A 25,615-nucleotide genomic window follows, 5' to 3' on the forward strand; every position below is an offset into this window, starting at 1 on the left:
AGAGCAAAATCCACCAGTGAAGACATGTGTCACATGCCATTAAGTCATCTGACGGCTGCTTTTATGGCTGCAGGCCATAAATGTCGAGTTTCTGACTGCATCTCTTAGGGCGACAATGCGACTTTTTGAAAATACAGCTGTTCTGAAATGCTGCACACCTTGGCCATAGTAAATAAAGTTTGTGAGTAGATGGACAATATCAACACGGTTTGTCAGGACTCCCGGTTCATATTCTCCTGGTACTCGGTAGTTTTATCATTGACGGTCACCTGGAATAACAATCCAACTGTTGTCCATAAAATGTCTGTTCTCACCAACATTAATGTTTACGGCGTATTGTTCCCCACGGGCATGTCTGTGTGGATTGATTACAAAAACAAATAACGGTACGCTGTCCTTGAGTATTTTATTATTATCATTATTATCATCATTATTATTATTATTATTATGTTTGCTTGCTACGTCGCTACTTCAGTGTTTCTGTCTCCTTTACTTTGTTTACAGGTGGAACAAAGGTTACAGCTCTTTGGGCTACAAAAATGGTCATTATGCATTTTATGCATTTTATGCATTTCTTCTTTGTGTTTCATCGGTATGTTTAAGACCAGAGCAAGACCCCCCCCCTCCCCCCCTGCTCTCATTGAGCACTGTTCTGTGCGGCGGCTACCGACTGGTCAATCGGTATGAATCTACCCTCGGGTTATTAATACAGTGCTATAAAAATGATCAAATAAAATGTATTAGGGAGAGAAATTCTTTCACACACAGAATAAAATATTATAAAAATAATGGTAAAATGAAAAGTTGTCCAGATTCTGATGAGAAAAACGACGTGTTGGACTGAGAAGAGGGAATCTCACCGGCATGCCGGGAAGAAAGAAATCTTAATGGATCAAAATAGTGTGAATAAAGCAAATAGAGGGAATCTGGAGTGAACACAACAGGTGGTATGTATTTTGTGTATGCGTACTGATGTTTAGGATATGTATATGATTTTGTGCACACGTGAAGATGAGTCTTATGAGGGTCCTGGACATCCATTACCTTTTTTTTTCACCATTTGATTTAATGATTTAAGATTGTTGACTGTATCAGTTGATTGTTTCATGACAGAAATTTGTAATTAAACAAAAACAAAGAGTCTTGCTCAGGTTTTAAATCTGAGTCAATAAAGGTTACCTCATGAATTATTACACGAAAACAAATATTAAAAAATGTATCATGTGTTGTTTTACACCCTTTCTGTCTTTTGTTTTTTTTAGAAAGAGAAACTTTAAAGTGGGTCACGCCACAAAGAGGAACGTGCGTCGGGTTACTGCGTCACGTCAGTGAGACAAGCAGTAATTAACTAATAACTACGTTTTTTCCTACCGTCCCTGAATGTGTCGTGTGACGCACGGTGGAGTAGGTGTGTGCGCGCGCGCGCGCGCGTTGCAGGCGTTCGTAAATCTCCTCCCAGCCAATGAGGAGCCTCGCGGTAATCCTTGAGCTGTAAAAACTCCGCCGTGAGTCCGGAGGAGGCTTTAATCTGAGGAGACAGTCAGCGGAGACACTCTCTGGACATGTGTGATAACCCCACAAACTTTACCGCCACTTTATCGTATTCTGGAGCTTTTTAAAGAAGAATAAAGAAGATTGTTTTCCCTCTTCTCTTGGGATTTCTTTAATTTCTCGTTTATTTCATTTTTTTTTTCTTTTCTTTCGCGCACCCTACGCCTCTTCTCCTCCTCTCCTACCGGTCTCCGGTCGTCATGTCCTCCGGTGATGCGTCGGAGCAGAGTCGGCGGGTCAGCGTGCTGAGTTGGGATCAGGTGCGGCGTTTGGACTCCATCCTGGGGGAGAGCGTGCCCATCCACGGCCGCGGGAACTTCCCCACGCTCTCCGTGCAGCCCCGACAGATCGTGCAGGTGAGAACCTCGCGCGCACACACACCCCCTGTGGCGCGCGCAAAAGCGCACAAGGCGCCCGAGGCGCTTTTAATGAGTTTTAACGTCCTGTGGTGTCACTTCCAAGGCTTCCACACTGCATGTTTTTAGTCCTGAGGAACCAAAAAGTGAAGCAAATTCAAGCTCTTTAAAAATGCATGCAGATTGAGTGTAATTAAAATGTCCAAAAATACCTCTTTATGAACTAAAATGAGTTGAAAACAAATAGACTTTGCAAGATTTCACTCTTTCTAATGCAAAGTTTCCTTTGGATTTCTCTACTCATGTGGGTCTTTCCTCTATATTTCCAGTGTAAAAGCTCCACTCAGACAAGTTATGTATTTCCAAAGACAAACTTTCCGTTGCTATTCAATCAGTTGTCATGTACTTACAATGATCATTTTGTGGGAAATGCAGAAAAAAAATATAATTGCACATTAAAATGATTAATATTAAGACTAATAAGTATTTGCTCAGTTACTTTTAATAGTTTAGATCTGTATCTGACTTCTGGTGGGTAAGTTAGTTCTCTTGGTTAAATCCTTCTCTGTTGGTTTATTAGTGCAGTTACAAGTCGGACAAACTTAAGCAGCTTTGTAAGTGTACTTGAACTTAGTGAAGCTCTAAAGCTTAACTATGGACTAAACTCATGTTAGTTCAGGAACAACATACTTTGATCCAATAGGCCAAAGTAATAACAGCAAACTAACTCACAATGATTCAAACATTCCATTTTCATCTTTTTTTTTTTTTTTTTTTTTTCTTCAAAACCCCATTTGAACAACCTGGTGAGAAGAAGTCTGGATATTTATTGACTCAGTGAAATACAAAGTGTAGGATGATGCTGCAGTCAGCTGGTTACTTCTTTGTCTGAGTGTGGGACAAAAGTTTAAAACCAAAAGTCGATTATGAGACATTTTTGAGGGTTTCCACTAATTATATATTGACAGGAGGTTTATGTCCGCTAAGTGAGTGTGATCCACGGTGGACAAATCAGTGAGGACAGAACTTTTATCAGTTTCTTTATTGTTTTTCCACTTTGCATCGTGGGCCTTAGAAACCATTTATTGGTGTTTTGGTGATTTTGTCCCGCAACAGGGCGTCAGCAAGCTAATTAGCAGAATGCTAATAGCGTCAGCGCTCTAAAACGAGAACTTGTTTTGAGCATTGTCAATTTATTTCAGTTTTGGCATTGAAAAAGTAACAAATATCCTAAAAGTGAAATCTACAGATTACAGTGGGTAATCCCCCATAATAAGCTCCGCCCGGATTGAAACTATTTCTGCTAAAACTGCAAGCATGCGATTGATTAGAATTTTCATAGTAGCAACAAAACAGAAGTGAGAAGAAAGCACATCAAGGAAAAAAATAAATGAAAACTACAATAAAACCCCACAATTTATTTGCAGGTGGTATAAGTTGGAGCCAAGAGAGAGAGCACTGTAGTTTGGAAGAGCAGCTCTCAAAGCAGATATACATTAACATCGTCTGCATAGATGCATTCCTATGCTGAGAACTGATTAGAAAAAGCTCTGATCTTCAGTATTTTTCACGATGCCACTGCGACAGGTTTTCTCCACAATCTCTTAATAAACTCAGGATGTCAGATGTCCTCGTACCAAACTATTAGATCATCATCGTTGGTGATGATAATTTTTTTTCCCGCCGTGGTAAAAATGTGCGCTTGAAGAAACCATTTGCTGGCTTGGTCGTCTTCACACAGACACAGTGGGGATGAACTAATGGGGGTGACGGCAATTTTCCACTTGCTCATTAATGCTTCTGGTCCATAAATCCTCTTTCTTTTCACAGCTCCTGACAGATAATGACCGAGCACACAGCGTGTTTACTAGGGAACGTATGGAGGAATGGCCCCGGTGGCAAGTTTCCCTTTGACATTATTTAAACTCCTTATAATCCAGGTCTCCCTCCAGTGATTCAGATTTTCTTTGGTGATCCTGCAGGAGAGGAAAGACCCTGAAAAAGACACCAAGGCCCCCTAATATACCCCCCCCACCCCCACCCCCCGCTAATGTCTTTCCTTTACACAGTCCTGAAGCACAGACGACCCCTGATATTTTTCTTTTCCGTGAACTCGTACTTTTATAGAGGTTTTTTTGGAAAATCAGCTCACAAAGTCGTTTCTCGGCCTTCGGTTTGCTGTTGGAGAACAAACTCGTCAGCAGAAGTAACGAAGCTGTCTTCCCTAAGTATAAGTGTCCTGTAGAGTTTTAGTACAATGTTTGTCTCGGGTTTTAATTGCCAGTCACCAGGTTGCCAGTCGTCGCCATATTGTTTTTGTAAAACTATCTGAAATAAAGAAGATCCGTAAAATGCTACTATGCTAAGTTCGCTGATTGATTTTGTTAGCATGCAGCATGAACACGGCATTAAAAGTATTTTTTCCTTAAAATAAAATTGTTACTCAAAGTACCTCACAAACATGGAGTGCCACTCTGTCATAGCAAATTTATTACGCCTAGCGTAGCGTTTTTACTGTAAAATCTGTCTTGTTAGCATAAGTTGCTCAAGGTAAAAACGGGCTTTGACGTTGAGATTGTCAATTGTGAAAGTGGAAAGTAAAAACTGCGAGGATCATTACGTAAGTTGTGTATTTCTTATGTTAAACAACAGTTATTACACCCGACGTGAACTGTGGAGCTAATGTGGCTAACGTCATGAAAGTAGGAACGAAAATATCCTTTTGAAAGCTGCTTTGACGCTTCGTAGCACTAGTATTTAGTTCTTTAAGATGATTAAAAGAATCAGAACAAAGACTTTTCTCAAGGGATTAATAAAGTTGATTCTGATTAATTAGTTTTATAAAGCGGGAAGCTCACGTACGATTTGTGTGGCATGAATTCGAGGGGGACATGAAATGTTGCTGTAGGGCCTGAAAGTACGAGGCGAAGGAAATCTGATATAATAATGTGCATCTGCTGTTTTTAGACGTTTTCCTACATTTAATACCGTCGATATATAATTCAAACGTGTCACTGCTAACTCAGTATAGTTACCAAACCTTTGTTTTCATACACTGTTATTTTTCTTACTGAGCACAAGGTATGTTTTCTTATTTTTTAATGCACGTTTATGGTACGTATCATGAACTTCATGAGGTTTAATAATTCAATAAAATTTTATTTTATTTATATAACACCACATACAACAGTCATTTCGAGGTTCCTTTTAACAGAGAGAAGCCCAACAAATAATGATTGCTGTATTATTTTGCTGAACAAAATTAAGACATTTTTTAATCTATTTACTTATTTAATACCATTTATAAATGAATGATACTTATAGCCACTTTTTTATTAATGCCTATTTAAATATTGGACTGTCTTGAAAAAAGACAATATTTCATATATTTCTTTCAAAATGAGACGTTTGACAGCCATATATTGAGTCTGGTCCACAGAGTTGTGTGGTTATATTGTAGACGTCACTATAGTTTAATCAGAAAAGTCCTGCAACAACATTATGAAAGTGGAAATCCAGTCAGACGGCGTGTTCACTGTCACTGGAAAACGTCAAGTGGGTTTTCAAATGTCTGCGCGATGATTTTAAAACCACATGGCCTCCGATGGAAAACCGGTGGCGGAAAAACCTGTTCCTACCGTGATATGTTTTAGAAGAAAATGGCCGACAGTAATGCGAGTTATTCGTGATTCCCTGCAAATGGGCCGAAACGTATAAAACCACCAGTCTGCTGCTTGGATGTCGGTCATTATGCGTGGATTCCAGATCTCATTCTGGCCGGAGGGGCAGCGAGCCGCCTGGATTTGTAGTCGACTGTGAGGAGTGGATTAGAGCCTGTAATAACAGCGGTCTCCCGGGTCGGGTTCGACAGTGTCTCACTGTGGCGAGCAGAGCGGTCGGCCGACTGCGCCGCGCCGTTCGCCAGACTGTAAACCAACTCCTCACTGGGCTTTTTGTTGGAGGTGGGACACGCTTCCAGTACTCTGGATATAAGACAACCTGGAAACACTCACCACGAGATACTATTCTTTTCCTTTAGTTACGAGACTTGATAAGATTTCTACTCGTTTGATCCGATTATTTTTCCAGACAATATTTTTATTCCCCGAATATGACACATTAGATCAAAAATGTCCCCCGATGTCCCCATAGCCTGTGTATGAGGAAGAAGTGAAGAAAGTCTGCCATCTCCCTCACTTGCTTGCTTAAAGGTTTTCCCTTCATGACATCATACGGGGAAATAACCACTCCCTCTGATGGTGGTTACTCACTTTAACCCTCCCACTGGTAGATGGGCTCTGCCCTCGAAAATTACAAGCGAACCATTTTTATTTCTCCTCGGAAGTCAGACATGAAGTAGGCGTGGTCAAACACAGCTCATTAGCATTTAAAGGCACAGACACAGCAATAAACTTTCAATACAATGTTGTTGGATCTCTGACAACAATGTGAAATTGTTGAAAAACTATCATACAGGATCTCTAATACATTATATAGCAAATGTATTGTAATAACATACATATTGCACAAGACTGACGGAACTGAACTAAATGTTTCTGTGCATTGTGCGTTCATGCTTTCAAAGCATTCAATTTCAAAATTCAAAATATGAAAGACTGAATTGGAATTATTTCACCCAAAATTTTGAATAACTGTTGACCCAATGTCCTTCACCCCTTAGCAAATACTGCATGACCCTTTTTCTACCAACTCAACATTTTCTTTGGGTAAGAAGAAAATCAGGTACATTGACCTGAACACAAATGAGTTGAAAACAACTCCTAACTGTAGTTATTCTAAATCCTATTTATTGTTTTTATTGGCTCCCTTGTATATATATTTATAGTTTTTCTCCTTGTATTTATAGATTCTATTATGCGTACTGTGTGCCACGAGAGTTGTCTTTTAATTGTGTTGTACTTGTACAAGGACAACAAACTATTCTATTCTATTCTATTCTATTAGTGCCATTTAGAATGTTGTTAGTTCTATACAGGACAAAAGCCTCAAAATGAAAGTAATACACTCTCATTAAGCGGAATCTAGTCTTGTGAAACACTGTCTAATTAACTGAAGTGTTTAATTTGTCCACTAGGGGCAGCACTGTTTCAGTAAGAGTAGAAATTATAACAACACTGAAACCAAAACTGAACTGCAGATGGAAATAATCCTCACTGCTGAGAGACATAGATAACTGCTTCGTCAGCAAAATAGCATGAGCATCAAATCCATATCATGAGGATGAGTTACGTAAAGATGCTGAGGGCTGTAGAAATCTCTGTAACAGGTGTTTGTCTGAAGATTAACACCGTGGCGGACTAGATGTAAGATTTATTTATATTTTAGTTTTTTCCAACAGATATTCTTCGTTTGCAAATGTATTTTTTTTTACCTTTAATAAGGTAAACATTTGCAGTTGTCAATATTAATTCGTCATTCTGGCCGGATTGCCCCAAATTACGGTCTGTGTGGACTTGATAGTTGGACGGCGGCTTTATTTCGCTACATATATACAGTTACATGAGTGCAAACCATTCCGGGTTCCTCTCGCCAGTCTTCTCTTACATGGCGAGCACCCAAATCTAATAGAACCAGAATCGGTCCAAATGGGTCCCCTGGACGTAATCCTATCAAGAACAGATCCGTGCAGAGGAATGTCCCGGAAGCTTTTCAAGTCAGAGGAGAAAAACCACTATCACCATCATCATCATCATCATCATCATCATTATTATTGTCGTCTTGCGCGAGCCGCCAAGCTACTGTGCGACCGGCCGGCTGGCTGGGTTCGGCTTTTGAAGTGGACACAAAGGTCAGGGACTCATAAGTCTTCCTCCGCCGTCGACCGTTTGCTTGGCAGAGGAAGGATCTTGAGTCAGAGCCTGGAGCTTTTCCTTGGCATCCGGAGGGGAGCGCCGGCTGGTGAGCGGCCGGTTCGTTTCAGGCTGCCGCAATAAAAAACACATTCAGGCCGCAGCTTAAATGAAATACTCTGGGGAAACTTATTGAGACGAGGTGGAGGCACTGTTTAAGTGTCGCCAAGGCGTTGTCAGCACCAGACAGTCGGGTGTGGCTGCAGCACTTTTTAACAAGACTTTTTTTTCTAAAGATATTTTTAGCTCCAACGTCGGCGGAAGTGTCTCCCCTGTCCCTTCCCACCAGGTGCTGGAACGCCATGTGAGAAATGTACCAGCCAGTTCTTCTTTTTCCTTTTTTTTTTCTTCTTTTTTAACGAGCGCTGAAGGAGTCACGTTTCCTCATTAGCTCCTTTCAGGACCCCCAGACGGGCAGATTATGGCGTGCCATTAAATCAGACCAACTGTTAAAAGTGCGAGGTCAGAGCAAATAGTGCTGTGGGTTCCCGAGCTGCATACCAAAAAGAAATGTCTTGGCAATGTCGCCCAAGGTGCCGGAGACACCGAAGCAGTTCCCCTCCACGAGGTTGCTCGGCTGAAATAGGTTCATTTGCACAATATAAACACTTTACTGTTCCACGGTGGTTTTTACCCCTTGAAGGGACATTTTCACGGTTTAAATTACAACAAATCCTCTATAAATAGTTGGAGGTCGGGATGCACCGAGCCGCGTTTTTTCACTTCCGATCCGATCCCGATACCTGAATTTGGATATCTGCCGATACCGATACTATTCTGATACCAGAGCTCTTATTGCTTTAATATTATTATTATCATTATTGTTTATTTTATATGAGGCTGTAATAACCTCCTCTCTATAGGCAAGTATGAAATGTGCTAATGTATGCATGTATTCTCCCAAAATGCAACTTGAAGTCAGTATAAGGTCAGAAGAAGAAGCAGTACAAACTATTTTTGATCAGTTTGAACAATGTAGGGGTCTGCGTGACGTCATCATCTCATAATAAACTTATGTGTTTCAAACTTCAGAATCACTTTATTAATCCCTGAGGAAATTATTTAGCAACGCAGCACAATCAGAATGTTTCCAGCTCTAACGCAGCACAAATGATTGGGACTTTTTTTATTGAGTTTTGTGTGGAGTAGGACGCAGCTTCACGGGGGTGTGAATCGTGTTTTGTGGTGATTTGAGTGTAAAATACGTCCAAACAGCGACATGATGTCATGAAAAGATGGATAGCACAGTGCTGCTACGTTAGCCTCCAAGCTGGCTGCAAACTGTGGACTGGATTTCCAGACTCATTCCTCCTCGTCTCATTGAGACCCGCCTCCCTTCAGGAAATCCAGTCCACAGTTTGCAGCCAGCGAGCAGAGCAGCAGCAGGGAAACACTCGTGGAGTCATTTCAGTAACAGTGAAGCAGACGAGGCTTCATGGATCAGAAATCTCAGCAGGTTGGATCGGAAGTTTCCGATCCGTGAATTATGTTGATATCTGAACCCGGTACCGATACTGGATCACATCGGCCCCATCCCTAGTTGCAGCCCAATGTGTTGGTTTGTTCTTTATGGTTGGAGTATTAAAAAAATACCTGCAATTTCATGAGTCATGAGGGATTGGAGCTAACACAAGTTGAACACATGAGTGTGTTGGATTGATGCCTTAAAGGAGTCATATTCTCCAGCGTTTCAACTCTTCCTCATGATCTCATTGGTCCAGAAACCTTCAGTATCCAAAGTTTCTAGCTTCTCCTTGATTTTCCTCCATTTGAGTATTGGATCACAGGAGCTACATTCACAATCTGCTGTGTCTGTGTGAGCTGGGCTGGCTCCGCCCACACATGCCCATCTTGGGAAGAGGAGGAAGTACTTCCTCTCGTGGTGCCACGTGCCAGAGCAGAGCTGCCTAATTGTGGGAGGAGTCAAAGGGAGGGCCTACCTTGATTGGGATTGGCTAAACCCCCGATGACACTATATAGGGTTTGATTTCTGATTGGCTGGTTGGAGCAACACACTTTTTAAAAACTGAGACAAGCCAGGGAGAGAGAGGACAGACTGTCTTCACTTCTGGGGCGTCAGTCCAGGTATGAGGACGATTATTACTGTTGGAAAACCTTCAGGAAGGGAATTATGCATCATATGAGCCCTTTAATGATTAAACAGCATCTATTGATGATAAAGAAGAAACTTTCCTCTTTTAATTGTTGTGTCTTAGTAGAAAACACGTTTCCTGTCCTGTTTGTAAGTGAAACTATTTTTACACGTTGAACAAAGTTGATGACCCTTGTGATGACGCTCAATTAAATGTTTCCATAGTTTGACTGATTAAAGTAAAAAATCCAAAGGAAACACCGGGGAATCCTTTTCTTTTTGATTCCGACCAAACCAATATTCACTATACTTTTCTTAAACTAAATAATTTCCTAAAAACGAAAGGAACAACCCATCAAACCGAGATTGTGATTCATTGAGGCAGTATAGGCCATAATGTGAACCACAAAGAAGTGCCTAGAAAATGATTTTCATTCCCATGTCTGGGCACTACTTTTTAAAATGCATTTCTGTGTACACTATACCCTTATGGGCTTTGGGTTAAAAGTTATCTGCAATATATCCTGCAGTTTTCTGTCACAAGCCATACATCTATATAAGTATAAATTTAAAAAACGAAAATTCTGTGACACTTGATTCACTTGTTTTATTTATCAACTTTCACTTTAGCAACACAAAACCTCTCACAAATGACCAGTTATATATTTATGATAACATTTTATAAAAGTCTTGATGAAGTATTACCATGAAATGTGAATTCAGACCATGAAATCCTGCAAATCTGTGGAGAAACACTTCAACTCATGCCATATATGAACCACACAGGGGCAGGGTTTAATTTCTTCTTTTAACAAGTGATACTTTTGTGCCATTTTACAGTCCATGTTTTTTTTAATAGACCTCGTAAGCTTTTAGTTCTGTTCAATGAACACATTTTGTTTACGGGATGTTTCATGGTTCATCTCCATCACTGTCAGAAACATCATCTGATGTCAGTAGATCTTCCGTTTCCTTCAGAACATTCACACACCGCTGGCACCCTATCAATCAGTCGAGTTGACAGACGTGAACATCCGTCCGGATCACGTTTGACTTGCTTGCAGGAGCAGTGGACGAACTGCAACACACCTTGAGGAGCAGGACTTGTTTTCATCCAGGCCCCAGTTAACTCCCCATCCTCAATGTGCCGTCCACTTATGGGTGAGGGTGAACAACATTTCATTATTGCTGCTTGGCAGTTTGTCCTTTTTGGTGCGGAGCGTCGCGTGTTGGGTAGTTCTGGCGAAGCTGAAGCTGCTTTGTAACTTGCACCGTTCACATTTGCAGCAGATGACTGGACGTACAGGTGGCACACATATCTGCATAGCCCTTCAAAGGCCGACTGGTCCAGGTAACAACTTCTACTCAGATTTATAAATGCGGTGAGGTCAAATTGGCTTAAGTCAATGATTCTTGTTCTGTTGGAAAGTCCTGCGTGGAAGTACAACCCACATGGTAGATCCTTCTCCAGACTTAAAGCAACGACTGCCGCATCTGTACCAGGACTCTTAATGACCGCAGTGTGATGTCCCTGTGCAGCATGTTGTGCATGTAAAAACACCCCGGTGTCACATTCCTCATAATCACATGTCAGATAGCATTAACAGATGCTTTTCTCCATGACCAATGTTTTAAGCTCAGGTTCTTGCCCACAGCAGTAAGTTCAGCATCTCGCCACCGGTGCTGCACAATAAAGTCTCCGTGTGTCCTCATTAGTTTGCCAAGCGGCTCTTGTACTGTGTCTGGTTTCAGTGTCACGTTCTGCTCAGCGTCACTCTGTTCCTGACTCTGTGGATTCTGTACCTGATGGCCGAGGCCGCCTGTGTCTGAGCTCTTCTGCAGCGTCTCAGTACAAACCAGATCACATATATTGACTCGCTCGGGAAGCGAAACAGGAGCTGAGGGAAATCAAGGGTCAGCCTCCTCTTCAGTCTGCAACAGATCAATGCAATGATATTTGATTAGAGTGGGAATACATATATATTCACCACGACAAGATAATTTACCATCACAGACTTTTTCGCGAGAAATAGTTACCACCTTGACATCCGTATTTAAACAGTTATTATAGTTAAAGAGGCAGAAATATCATGAGCCAGGGCCATTGGTTGAAAATGATGGAGAGTGATTCATACATCATTTAGAAAAAGCTGACTTTGCTAAAACTAGGCCATTTACACTCCATCTCATTCATACACAAACAAACACAAAGATGCTGAAAATGATAATTTAAGTCACTTTTAATTGCAGAAAACTGACATGGTCTGAAAACTTGAAGCCAAATCTAATATTGTTGTTTGTACTTGGAACCAATAATATTAAGCTTGTTCATAAACATCTTTTATTCTTTTGTTGGAGATTACACCCCAAGACTTGTCCAAACATCATATCTGATTTGTATAAATCCCAACAGTTTATTCATGTGTTTCTTTCTTGACGCATGTCCAGCTGACACACGAGTTTCAGGATATGTTCGGTCAACATGGCCTGCAGCCTCTGAATGCCCATTTTTGTTTATGTACAAACGTGAAAAGACAATGTGGGAAACTGATCCTTTTTCTAGCAACCTTTATTATTATATCAAAGATAGAATGTAAATCTAAGCTTAGTACATGTGGGGCAGCTGTGGCTCAGTAGGTAGAGTGGTAAAGTTTATCTTTATTTATGTTGGAAGTAACAAGTTGAACCCTCCATTCAAAAGCTTTTTTTTTCTGATATCAAGCAGATCTTTTGTAATTTTTGCAAAGTCACAGAGAAACACCTTTCGGGCTTCTGGCAAGTTTCTCTGACATCGAGATGAGAGACAATCTCCTATAAATTCAGTCGTAGCTTTGAGGCAGTGATGCACAAAGGTGGAATAGAACCCCGAGTCTTGCAGCTTGCAGAGCCGTCCAACCTTTAATGTGAAAGAAAAACAGGTGCAGGGATCATAAGCTGCAGAAGTGAGTTCTAGGCGTCAGCCAACAAGTCATCCATTCAGAGGAAGGTCGTTGACGTTGAACCACGAGAGTCACGCAGACAAGAGCTCCAGAGGTCCACAAGATGCTATACAGTACAAATAAAATGCAAGACGGGATGGAATTAAATAATCTTCCAGTTTAATCCCAGGGTTGTGCTGTTTGTCAGGATCCTGGTAGGAAAACAATGCGAGCATCTCTTCATGTGTCTCACTCTGTACTACAACAACAACAAACCATCCTGGTTTCCCAGCGAGCAGCTGCGCTCCGGATTCCTTCGCTCGTGGCCTTGTTGGATGTTTTTCTCCCCATTGTGCCATTTGAGTGAGGCAACAGACAGGAAGTGTCAACATCTCGGCTCTCCGCAGTGCAACCGTTTTCCCAAGAATCGCTGCAGTTCACATGGGGTGTGTGTGTGTGTGTGTGTGTGTGTGTGTGTGTGTGTGTGTGTGTGTGTGTGTGTGTGTGTGTGTGTGTGTGTGTGTGTGTGTGTGTGTGTGTGTGTGTGTGTGTGTGTGTGTGTGACGGGATCAGATTTCCTCAGAATGGTCGTTGAACTAAAGTTTAAAAGTTCACCGGTGGAATACAAACGTCTGACATGTGGTTGATTGTGTCTTATTGCTCTTTGGGCTCAGTCAGGGGACAGATTGTGACATTAGTGAAGTCGCACTGAAAGTCTAAACACTTTATCGTCTGACTTACCCAGAATCAAATTTCCCAAAGTTTCTTGCCCGACGTGTTTTGAATCTGTCCAGAAAAATCAAAGTTGCATTCATGCCTTGTTCTGTTTTCAAAATTACCTCAATCTTGTTGTCATCCTGTGTTGTGGTGAAATCTGAGCACCTTAGAGTGTTCGAAGCACTCCACAACCCTTTTCTTTCTTTTTATTTTTTTAATTTATTTATATTTACACGTACTAACTTGTGTTTTGCGCGGCAGCCTCCTCTGATTCCCATCTTCCTCTGGAACCCCATCAATCAGTTTCTCCTCCTGTATCTTTCAGGTGGTCAGGGCTCGCCTGGAGGAGCGCGGTGTGGTGGTGCGTGACGTGAAGCTGAACGGCTCGGCGGCGAGCCACGTCCTCCACCAGGACAACGGCCTCGGCTACAAAGACCTCGACCTGATATTCGGCCTGAGCCTGACCGACGACGGCACCTTCCGCCTGGTGAAGGACGTGGTGCTGGACTGCCTGGTGGACTTCTTGCCGGAGGGCGTGTGCAGGGAGCGCATCACCGCCCTCGCCCTGAAGGAGGCGTACGTGCAGAAACTGGTGAAGGTCTGCAACGAGACGGATCGGTGGAGCCTCATCTCGCTGTCCAACAACACGGGCAAGAACGTGGAGCTGAAGTTCGTGGACTCTCTGAGGAGGCAGTTTGAGTTCAGCGTGGACTCCTTCCAGATCACGCTGGACTCGCTGCTGCTCTTCGACCGCTGCTCGGAGACGGTCATGTCCGAGACCTTCCACCCCACGGTTCAGGGGGAGAGCATGTACGGCGACTTCCAGGAAGCCCTGAGCCATCTCTGCTCCAAGACTATCGCCACGCGCAGCCCCGAGGAGATCCGGGGCGGCGGACTGCTCAAGTACTGCCACCTGCTGGTGCGCGGCTTCCGGCCGTCCTCCGAGACTCAGATGAAGCAGATGCAGCGCTACATGTGCTCGCGCTTCTTCATCGACTTCCCCGACATCGGCGAGCAGCAGCGGAAGCTGGAGACGTATCTCCAGAACCACTTTGCGGGCATGGAGCACAAGCGGTACGAGTATCTGATGACGCTGAGGCGGGTGGTGGACGAGAGCACGGTGTGCCTGATGGGCCACGAGCGCCGGCAGACGCTGGCGCTCATTTCCGCCCTGGCGCTGCGCGTGATGGCCGAGCAGAACGCTATCCCCGCCCTGGCCAACATCACCTGCTACTACCAGCCCGCGCCGTACGTCAGAGACGTCAACTTCAGCAATTACTACGTGGCACAGGTTCAGTCGCCCATGTGCAGTAACTCTTACCCGACGTGGCTGCCCTGCAGCTGAACGGCGGCTTGGCAGACGCGCAGAGCTCCGCTTCTGATTCGACACGCTTATCAATGGAGTGTTCCATGACCTTACAGCGTGGATTGTTTTCGGCTGTAGGAGATGATCCACTGGTGTTGATTGTTCCCTCCAATTTGGCCCGGCCTTGTCTTTGTGTTTCCAAAACCAGTAGAACTTCCTTCTGGTGTTTTTTTTTATTCTTGTTTGTATTTAAAGTACTAGACAAAAAAAAGGAAAGAATGTTCCTTCTATGCGATCAGCCATGCTTTTTCTTTGTGGCAAACAAATTGACGGCAATGTTGTTTTCATGTATTTGGTGCTGTTGTTGCTCGGTGACAGCAGTTTGGCTCAAGTGAAAGCAGTCAGAGCACATCGAAACCAGCTGTAAATATCTGTTCATGCTGAAATGAGAGTGGAAATGTCAACCAAACCTTCCTGAACTACCCCTAGAAAAGTTGGAAAAAAACAAGTGGATATTAAAATGGAGACAAAGCTAAAACGTAGCTAGACTTTTTGGTGGTAAATGATCTGCACATCTGCAGAAATGTGGCTTTTTGTTGTTGTTGTTTTTTTTCAGTTGCGCCACATTGATTTTTTTTTTTTTCTTTTCTTTTTTTAACCAAGCCTTATTTCAAACCATCCCTTAAAGTGACAACGCAAAACATTTGTTGCGTCTTGGACGTCCCCCTTTACTCGACAACAGTGGTCGGAGCCGCTGAAAACGCCACTTTTTGAAAACAGCTCAGAAGGTGGACGTTTTTCTGAAAAACGCTTCGTGTAAAACGCAACTTTTCAGAAACGCTGCTCTGCATCACTGCCGCGGTACATAGTTCTTCTGCACATGCCCAGTCGATGGACAATAACAACAATGGCGGCCTCCAGAGTGTCATGGCTCCCAGTCCTCATTCCCCTGGGACCTGGTGGTTTTATTTTGACAGTCCCTCGTAATAACGTGGCCTAAGTTATATTCATTAATACTGCTGATTTAAAAAAAAAAAAACCAATCGAGCCATTCTAACTTTTGAATCTGTTCTGTCGAACCCATTTGAGGACAACTGAGTAAAAATATGAAGACTTAAGATTCGACAGGTCGACTTTCTTGTCTGATGGGAGACTTTGTTTTGGGGTCTTTAATGAATTGTAAATACAAAACCAGAAATATCTTCTTTTTTTTTTTTTTCTACTTTTTTGTTCTGTCTGTGGTTTCAGCTAATCTCATTAGGATTGGAGGAAGAATTAAAAAAAAAAAAAAAAAAAAAAAAAAAAAGGACCAAAGAAACTTTCTTGTGTAGCATGACAAACCAAAACTGTATGAGGTCCCAAGTGCCTGAACAAGACTTTTTTTTTGTAGTAGTAGTAGTAGTTGTGTAAAGACTGTTTTGTGTTTTTTAATCCAGGTTACTGTAAATTTCTATATCCAGGGTCAGGGTATTTGTTTTTAAATCATTAAAAGAGAGAAAAAAAAAAAGTGAAGAACTGAGATCATGGTGGTGTGTCTGTCTTTCTTTGCCGAGGCGTGATGAGGCCAGAACCCTTCTGAAATGCTTCACTCCACTCAAATTAGTCTGGGATGTAATAATAAAAGCAGATTTTTATCTCCGCCGGCTCTCTATCTGGCCGTCTCGGTTTCGGCGCCTCAAAAAGTTCGCCCCTTCCTCCTCTTGCCTTTTTTTTCTCTTCATCTTTTCACTATCTCCTCTCCATCGCACACAAACCGCCTTGTGTGTTGTCTCCGCTCCATCGACCCGACGCCGACGGGCCCCAACACAAACACTCGCCTGTCAACCCCCACCTCCTTCCTCCGCCTCTTCTTTTTCCTCTTCCTGCTCCTCCTCCTCCATTCATGTCAGGCCTATACATTAGCCGTTTCCTTCCAGTTGTGCATCCGACAAGCGCTTTCATTTGCCTTGTTTGGGTGGAAACAGTTTTTTTAGCTGTTCTTATCCTGGGTGGAAGGAGCTCTTAAAGATCAGCTGAGGACCAGGCGGTGAAATGTTTCCTCTGCTGTTCTTGTCCTGGGTGGATGAAGCTCTTAAAGATCAGCTGAGGACCAGCCGGTGAAATATTTCCTCAGCTGCTCTTGTCCTGGGTGGAAGGAGCTCTTAAAGATCAGCTGAGGACCAGCCGGTGAAATGTTTCCTCAGCTGTTCTTGTCCTGGGTGGAAGGAGCTCTTAAAGATCAGCTGAGGACCCAGTGTTGAAATGTTTCCTCAGCTGTTCTTGTCCTGGGTGGATGGAGCTCTTAAAGATCAGCTGAGGACCCAGTGTTGAAATGTTTCCTCAGCTGTTCTTGTCCCGGGTGGATGGAGCTCTTAAAGATCAACTGAGGACCAGGTGGTGAAATGTTTCCTCAGCTGTCCTTGTCCCGGGTGGATGGAGCTCTTAAAGATCAGCTGAGGACCAGCCGGTGAAATGTTTCCTCAGCTGTTCTTGTCCTGGGTGGAAGGAGCTCTTAAAGATCAGCTGAGGACCAGGCGGTGAGATGTTTCCTCAGCTGTTCTTGTCCTGGGTGGATGGAGCTCTTAAAGATCAGCTGAGGACCAGGCGGTGAAATGTTTCCTCAGCTGCTCTTGTCCTGGGTAGATGGAGCTCTTAAAGATCAGCTGAGGACCAGGCGGTGAAATGTTTCCTCAGCTGTTCTTGTCCTGGGTGGATGGAGCTCTTAAAGATCAGCTGAGGACCCAGTGTTGAAATGTTTCCTCAGCTGTTCTTGTCCTGGGTGGATGGAGCTCTTAAAGATCAGCTGAGGACCAGGCGGTGAGATGTTTCCTCAGCTGTTCTTGTCCTGGGTGGATGGAGCTCTTAAAGATCAGCTGAGGACCAGGCGGTGAGATGTTTCCTCAGCTGTTCTTGTCCTGGGTGGATGGAGCTCTTAAAGATCAGCTGAGGACCAGGCGGTGAAATGTTTCCTCAGCTGTTCTTGTCCTGGGTGGATGGAGCTCTTAAAGATCAGCTGAGGACCAGGCGGTGAAATGTTTCCTCAGCTGTTCTTGTCCTGGGTGGAAGGAGCTCTTAAAGATCAGCTGAGGACCAGGCGGTGAAATGTTTCCTCAGCTGTTCTTGTCCTGGGTGGATGGAGCTCTTAAAGATCAGCTGAGGACCCAGTGTTGAAATGTTTCCTCAGCTGTTCTTGTCCTGGGTGGATGGAGCTCTTAAAGATCAGCTGAGGACCAGGCGGTGAGATGTTTCCTCAGCTGTTCTTGTCCCGGGTGGAAGGAGCTCTTAAAGATCAGCTGAGGACCAGGCGGTGAAATGTTTCCTCTGCTGTTCTTGTCCTGGGTGGAAGGAGCTCTTAAAGATCAGCTGATGACCAGGTGGTGAAATATTTCCTCAGCTGCTCTTGTCCTGGGTGGAAGGAGCTCTTAAAGATCAGCTGAGGACCCAGTGTTGAAATGTTTCCTAAGCTGTTCTTGTCCTGGGTGGATGGAGCTCTTAAAGATCAGCTGAGGACCAGGCGGTGAAATGTTTCCTCAGCTGTTCTTGTCCTGGGTGGAAGGAGCTCTTAAAGATCAGCTGAGGACCAGGCGGTGAAATGTTTCCTCAGCAAACGTAATGACGCATTCCAGTGCTTCCTCTTCCAGAACGATCCTAACAGCCCGTCCGCTCTCAAACCGGCGAGAGGAGGCGCGGAGCCGCTACACACCTGCTGGCGACACAAGGTCAATCACCGAGTGAAGCTCTGACTTATTTCGTCTTTTAAAAGAAAAAAAAGTGAATTTGGAAGGGAAGAGTCTGTCAGAGTGATTAAGGAGGCAAGATTGAAGTCCAACGTGGAAAAGCTTCCCTCTGAGGAATAGCTGTCAGGCTCGTCTCCGAGCTGCTACAGAAACACTTCGGAGGAACCCGGGCGTCCCCCCGGGAGACTTTCACTGGAATAAACATCACAGCTGGGACAGAGCTTCTCTTTTCTTTTTTTTGTTTCTAAATCACTGATTTCTGCGCTGGTCTGGCCGGACATCAAGACCTGTGCTCTGCACACTATTGTAAGCCTTTCTCCTCTCAAGTATTAAAACCAGTGATTTTCAGGAGAACAGCTACGGCTACATCTCAGAAACTTAGAATACCACGAATGTCATTTCAAAAAGTGAAACATTTATTTTATATAGATTTATTACACATATATTGAAAATCTTTCAAGTCTTTATTTCTTGTCATTTTGATTATTATGGTGTACAGATAATGAAAAACTAAAATTCAGTGTCTCAGAAAATTTGAATATCACATAAGACCATTTAAGAAAAGGCCGTTTTAATTCACAAATGTCAGGCCACTGAAAAATATGTTCATTTCCACGCACTCAATACTTGGTTGGGCTGCCTTCTGCATGAATTACTGTGGAGGTTTTTCATTATCCGTAAGCCATATTCATCAAAATTACAAGAAATAAAAGCTTTAAATATTGCGCTAAGATAACAGTTTCACTTTCTGAAATGAGTACGTTTTTCACGATATTCCAATTTGTTTGAGAAGTACTTTTTCACGGAAGAACTGGATGAAGCCGTCGTTCAGGCTTCATGTCATTTTATGACATTCAGTGGAATTTGTGTATTTACACACCAATAAAAGATTAATTTATGTTTAAGAGCTTATCGGTGTTCCAAAGATCACGTTGGACCAGGCTCAAGTTGTTTTTTTGGGTTCAAATTTATATTTTCTCATTGAGCCCCAGAAAGATTTTTGTCATTTTGTTCAGAAATATATATGATCCAGGCCAAAGTTTCACCTTAAAAGAAATTCCTCCAACCTCAGCTCTGTTTTTTTGGCGCGCTTCGTGACACGTTTGCACACAAAAACACCTTGAAGCCTGATCGTGAGCGTTAAAACCATTGCTGTGATGATCCAGGCGGGGGGCGGCTCAGACTTTCTGTAGCTGTGACAAAACAGAAACATAAATGACTTAAAAGATTTTAAACGTGAACCTCAGTCCTCTTGACATACACACAAAATGCTCCCCCAGATGTTCATTTCAAACCTTCTAATTTGGGGATTTTTACTGTGAGAACTCGTATTTTTCTAAGTATTTAGCCAAATCTATTTGCTCAGATGAGCAATGTACCACAGTCATCTGGGGATTTTAATTTAGAGACCCTCTGCGCTCAGTTCCCGAAGTCAAGGGGTAAACAAACTGCAGATATGAAGCCACAAGAGGCTCCAACCGGCCAAACCACCAAGTACACTGTAAAACTTTCAGAGGAGTGGGTTTTTTTTTAACACATTTCTTAAAAGAAGGGGACACAACACAACGCTGAGACCTGTAGCATTCAGCCTCAGAGCCATGCTGTCAGGGCGATTTATAAAAATACCCATAATGCAACAGCTGTAGGAGAGGTTGTTCAGGTATTTCACTGTATTTTGCAGCAGAGGGTTTAATTACAATTGGCTTCATGTTGACATGGTAGTCATTTACATTAGTAATTGTTAGTTTTATTGTGAAAATATAGACATTTTCATCACATATCCTCTCCGCCACAACAAAGAAAAACTTTAAAGACAGTATTTTACCGGTCCGGCCCAGGCAAGGTGAAATCAGGATGTCCTAAAATGTGCTTTCGACCGCTGTTTCATCCCCTCTGCGGCGACTCCGTGAAGATTTTCCTAAATATATGGAAATGTGTTACCTTGCAGTTCAAATTGACATGTGACATTCAAATTAAAGCATATTTCAATGATTTGTCAGTTAAATTGTGTCTGAAATGGTTAAAACAACTGGAAAGTTTAAAAGGGGAGAAATAACTCAAAAATATAAACGAGTCAGTGTGGCCAAAAATATTTACATTTGCTAAAAAAAGATCCATCCATCCATACATACATACATACATACATACATACATACATACATACATAAATGGCCAATAATCAACCAGTGATTTCCAACTATTTTTTTGAAGTACTTCGATTTTTCCCATTGTAAAACCAGATGACCCCCCCCCCCCCCCCCCCCCACCACCACCACCACCACCACCACCAACGCCAAACATATTTCCTCGGTCGACTTGTCCTTTGGATCAGTTTCTACCTGGATTGTTTGAGTGGAATCACTCACACCTGCAGATACTTTGGTTGTCAATGAAGGATTACGATCCAGTGCTCCTGGTCTGGCACTCACCTGCTGCCTTGTCTGGGTTTTTCTTTTTTTTTTTTTTTTTAAATGTTAGTTAAATCACTGGAAAACTTTTCGATTCTGACAGTCTTTCTCCTCGTTTTGCCAAATAAGCATTTTGCCGGGGTGTTTCCCCCGAGAAGCCATTTGTAGAGGCTGAAGCTTCAAGCTGTGAAAAATATATCCACAATGTTCATTTCATCCGAATGACTCAAACAGACCAGTACAGTGGAAGACTAGTATTACAGATGTCGTACAGGTCGGATAGAATCATGAGGGATAGAACAAATAAAGCATTTCTCCATCATGAATCACAGCCAAACTGAGGACGGAAGAAATTCACAAGAATTGAAAGTAATAAAAAGAGTTGGAACTCAATTTTTCATACCTGAAGGAGCTCAGTTGCTAAAATAATGATTCACAATGTCTGAACACACGCACACACACACACACACACACACACACACACACACACACACACACACACACACACACACACACACACACACACACACACACACACACACACACACACACGCACACACACCGACTCAGTCCATCTGGTAAATCTCAAACACGTTATCAGTCACCCAACATGGCTGGAGGTTTCAAAAATCACTTGTGGAAATTGGGAAATCTGTAAGTTGGAGAAAAGAGGACAGCGTATTTTAAGATGTCGTTTCTTGGGAAACAAGAAGATGTCAGAGTAGAAAGATATTTTAATGATATTTTATTGATTTAATAAACCTGGAATTTCATCCCTTTTCCCAACAAACCTCTTGAGAGTATTTTCCTGCTACAAACAAAACAACACTGTACGTACAGGTTTTGCTCTTTTCTCTTTCTCACGCAAAGAACATCTGAATCAAAAACTCTAGTCTTGAGCCCCGTTTGTTTCCACCGCACAAAAAAGTGCAGGATAGGAACGGGGAGGTCCGGTACGGTTCCAGTTTCCACCGCAAGAATTGCAGATTTTACGTAAATAACCGCTCCAAAGGTCGACGCTTTTGGGTCATCCTTCCGTTGGGACAGTCAGGACAACAGAACGGGTCTGATTTTGAGAAGCCGTTTGCTGATTGGTCGGCGAGGCAGGGGCGGAGACCGGGGCTCCATTGCGCGGGCCGCCACACACTGGAACGGGATGCAACGCGATCGGACTCGGACCTCGTCCACACACGGCGCGCCGGGACACCCCGAGCCCCGGGGTCTGTCCTCACATCGACCTCTGCCCCAACGCGGAAGTTGCGGCTGCCGCAACCGGCGGCGAAGCCGACTGGCTTTGTGCCGCCGGAATGGCTCCGGTGCCACTTTGCCGGGGCGGCGTTCGCTCTCTCAGAACCAACACGGAAGTGGCAGCTGCAGCTCTGTGGCTGCAAAACAAAGTTAACGAAACAACTAGTGGAGGATGTAAACAACAACGGAGGATTCATAAGGTCCGGGCTGAGATAACTCTTGTGACATCACATATCTGCGGAGCTCTAAACCCCGCCTACATTTCAACCCTACTTTCTGCGGACGAAACGCGAACTCAATTTGGCTCTGGGTACGCTTTGCCATACTGCTCTGTCCTGCTCCATACTGATCCGTACCGCTCTGTACTGCTCCTTACCGCTCTGTCCTGCTCCATACTGCTCCGTACCGCTCTGTACTGCTCCTTACCGCTCTGTCCTGCTCTGTCCCGCTCCATACAGCTCCATACCACTCTGTCCTGCTCCATACTGATCCGTACCGCTCTGTACTGCTCCTTACCGCTCCGTACCGCTCCATACCGCTCTGTCCCACTCCATACTGCTCCGTACCGCTCTGTCCTGCTCCATACTGATCCGTACCGCTCCATACCGCTCTGTCCTGCTCCATACCGCTCTGTCCCGCTCCATACTGATCCGTACTGCTCCGTTCCATCACTTCATTTTTTGTGCGGTGGAAACGGGGCTTTACTCAAGGGATGCGAAATTAACTGTCGCGCCCCAGTTCTAGTCTGACACCCCGTTTCCATGGCGATTTGAAGTGAAAATTAAAAACCTTTTGTTTTGGGTGTTCGCTCATGCAGCAACGGTGCTCGGAGCCACTGAAAACGCTACGTTTTGTAAACGCCTCTGTGGAAACGGGGGGAAAAAGCACAACTTCAGTAAGATGCAGGTCGACTGACGTAAGAACAAAAGTCCGTCCACACGAATGTCCTCTTCCTCACTGATAACGTTTATCACGTGTGGTTCACTGTGCGCGTGTTTGTGTGGTTCCATCACCGTTTTCAGCGCTTCCGTGCAAATGGACTTTGTTGTTTGAACCGGAAACGAAACCACAGAAACGATGTGTTTTTACTTGAAGCGCTGTCGTAAACAGAGGCCGACTTTCACTTTGTACGAATCTTGAATGCACGCGGTCAGAAAAATATAGTTTTATCGCCAAAATTAAAGAGACAATACACCTCCTAAGAGGAGTGACGTCTTATTAGTTGATTGTTTCTCTCTTTTGGCTTCTTGTGATTTTAATACTTTCTATATTCGTTTTTTTTCCGTCTCTCCTCCTACGTACATAAACCACCATTGGATGACACCAATGTTCTGCCTCTCTTCTGTAAGTCTGTTCTCCCTCCGCTGTGTTCACCTTCCCGCAGGATCTCTGCAGTGGGATTGGATGTTCCCCGCTCTGTGCGTCGTACCTTCAGCCTGCAGTCTGATGTCAACTTGTTTGTTATTTTTTATTTTTTTTTTATCTCCGTCCTGTCATTTTCTCTCTCGTGATCCTCAAACTGGCGCCGCATCAAACCGCCTCCTCTGACTCTGGATCTGGTGGAAGGTTCTGTCTTCTCATGTGGGATCGTTGGCTTTTCCACTGTATTTTTCCAGGGGGGATGTTAGAGTGCCATGAGATGGCTGTGTTGTAATCGGCGCAATATAAATAAAACTGACATGAAAAATGATGTTTGATGCTCTCTCACTGTATTTTGCGAGATGCGATGATTTTGGTCAATCCAATCAAAGTCACCGATTTAATTTTTTTTTACATTTACATCACGATCCGCCCAGTTAAAGTCTCACAGGCAGGTTTGTTGATCAAGTCAGATTTGAGTCATCTGATGAGTTTGCGTCTTTATTTCACAGGCGACCGCCCACAGAGCAGCATTCAGCCGTGAAAAGTTAAAGATTAAAGGTTAAAGATCTTGACTCCATGTCGCTCAAGACAACAAATCAAGGCAGAAATCTGGGTGTGGTTATGGACTGAAATTTAAGACCCACATTAAGGCAATAACACAGTCAGCTTACTTCCATCTCAGATTGACTTGTACAACATGGAGCATCCAGAGTCCCGAGGTCCTCAGGGAGAGGTTTAGGAAGAGTTCCCAGAGTCAGAAGAAACAACAAACTTCCTGCTGACTCACTCACTTCCTCTAAATCAGGACTTAAAACTCTCTTATCTGCACAGTTCTTCCATTAAACCAATAGATTTAACTTATTTACCCTAAATAAACATTATATAGATTATTCGTTTTATGACTTTCTTCATGACTTTGTTTAAATGTTTTTTCATAATGTTGATTGTGTTTCCTTATTTTCTTCTAAAGCACCATGAATTGTCTCGTGTCTGACTGATGCTATAGAACTAAATTTGCAGTAACTTTCCTATTTCAAATTAAAGTCTCATGCTGTTTCTGGTTTGCGCCTCCCCAACTTCTCCTCCTCGTGTCTGATTGCCGCCCTGATGTGTTTCGCCTGAGCCTGAGCGTGTGATTGTCTTCACCTGGTGACAGGGCGATATATTGTTCTGCTCTGTTCCCCGTGTTCCTGTGTTCCTGTCTGACTTCCACTTCATTGGTTTTTTTTTTTTTTTTTTAGATTCCCTCCTTGTGGTCCCGGGGATTCAGGAAAAAGAGCGCCAGTTTTGCAGTTCTCCCTCCACTTGTGAGAAGACCTTATTTTTGATGGCATCTGAATTAGATTTGACTTTATTAATCCCACCACAGGGAGATTCGCTCATCACGCGCCGCCTGTTTAAGATCTACTGTCCTCCAATCTGTGCCACAGATTCTATTTGTCATGGAAACTTTCGAAAGCTTCTAAAAGCTTGTGGCCGTGCAGTAATAAAACAACCCTTGATGTCGGCCTCATGGCTGAAAAGTTCCTTATTTTATTTTCCTTTTTTTTTCTCCTTTGCACCAACAACCAACCCACTTATTCCGAGAGCAGTTGATGAGTTTTCTAATTTCTGCGTCTTGAATGTAGGGCACGGGTTCCCGTGTTCCTTTCTGGATGGATGACTCAGACGAATCTGACACTGTGGTCGGTTCTGTGGCTTTTCGCTCGTCCACAGCAGCCACCAGCGCTCACAAGTCCCGGGCCGTTGCTGACTCGACGTGGGTGGGCCCTTCTGGGTGAGACTCCCACCACAGTAAGAGGAGCTTAAAAATCGGCCCGTTGTTGTTTTTTTTTGTTTTTCCCCTCTCCTCTGTCTTTACCTCTGTGAAGAGTAATCTCGATCTGACGATTGGGCTTGGCGGGGAGATTACATTTCTTCTTCGGTGCTGACAGGCTCCACCGGGGGGAAATGGAAGGTCTGGACAAGCGTGCAGCTCAGAGCGTCTCCGGTGACATAAACTCTTCACCGTTGTCAACCCGCTGCTCCCTCGGCGGCCATATTGTCTGCCCGGGGAGGTCGACGGCGATGT

At 43.6% G+C, this 25,615-nt stretch overlaps 1 protein-coding gene across 1 annotated transcript; it reads left to right on the forward strand.

Annotated features, from left to right (window-relative positions):
* The first annotated feature begins 1,507 nt into the window (after positions 1-1,507).
* On the forward strand, positions 1,508-16,331 carry tent5bb (terminal nucleotidyltransferase 5Bb). Its single transcript, XM_080484749.1, has 2 exons — positions 1,508-1,907; positions 13,830-16,331. Exons 1-2 carry the CDS (start codon positions 1,752-1,754, stop codon positions 14,847-14,849), a joined length of 1,176 nt encoding a protein of 391 aa, XP_080340875.1. The 5' UTR covers positions 1,508-1,751; the 3' UTR covers positions 14,850-16,331.
* Positions 16,332-25,615: the final 9,284 nt, after the last annotated feature.

The sequence above is a fragment of the Lipophrys pholis genome (assembly GCF_963383615.2).
Source record: "Lipophrys pholis genome assembly, chromosome: 17".
Classification (NCBI taxonomy): domain Eukaryota; kingdom Metazoa; phylum Chordata; class Actinopteri; order Blenniiformes; family Blenniidae; genus Lipophrys; species Lipophrys pholis.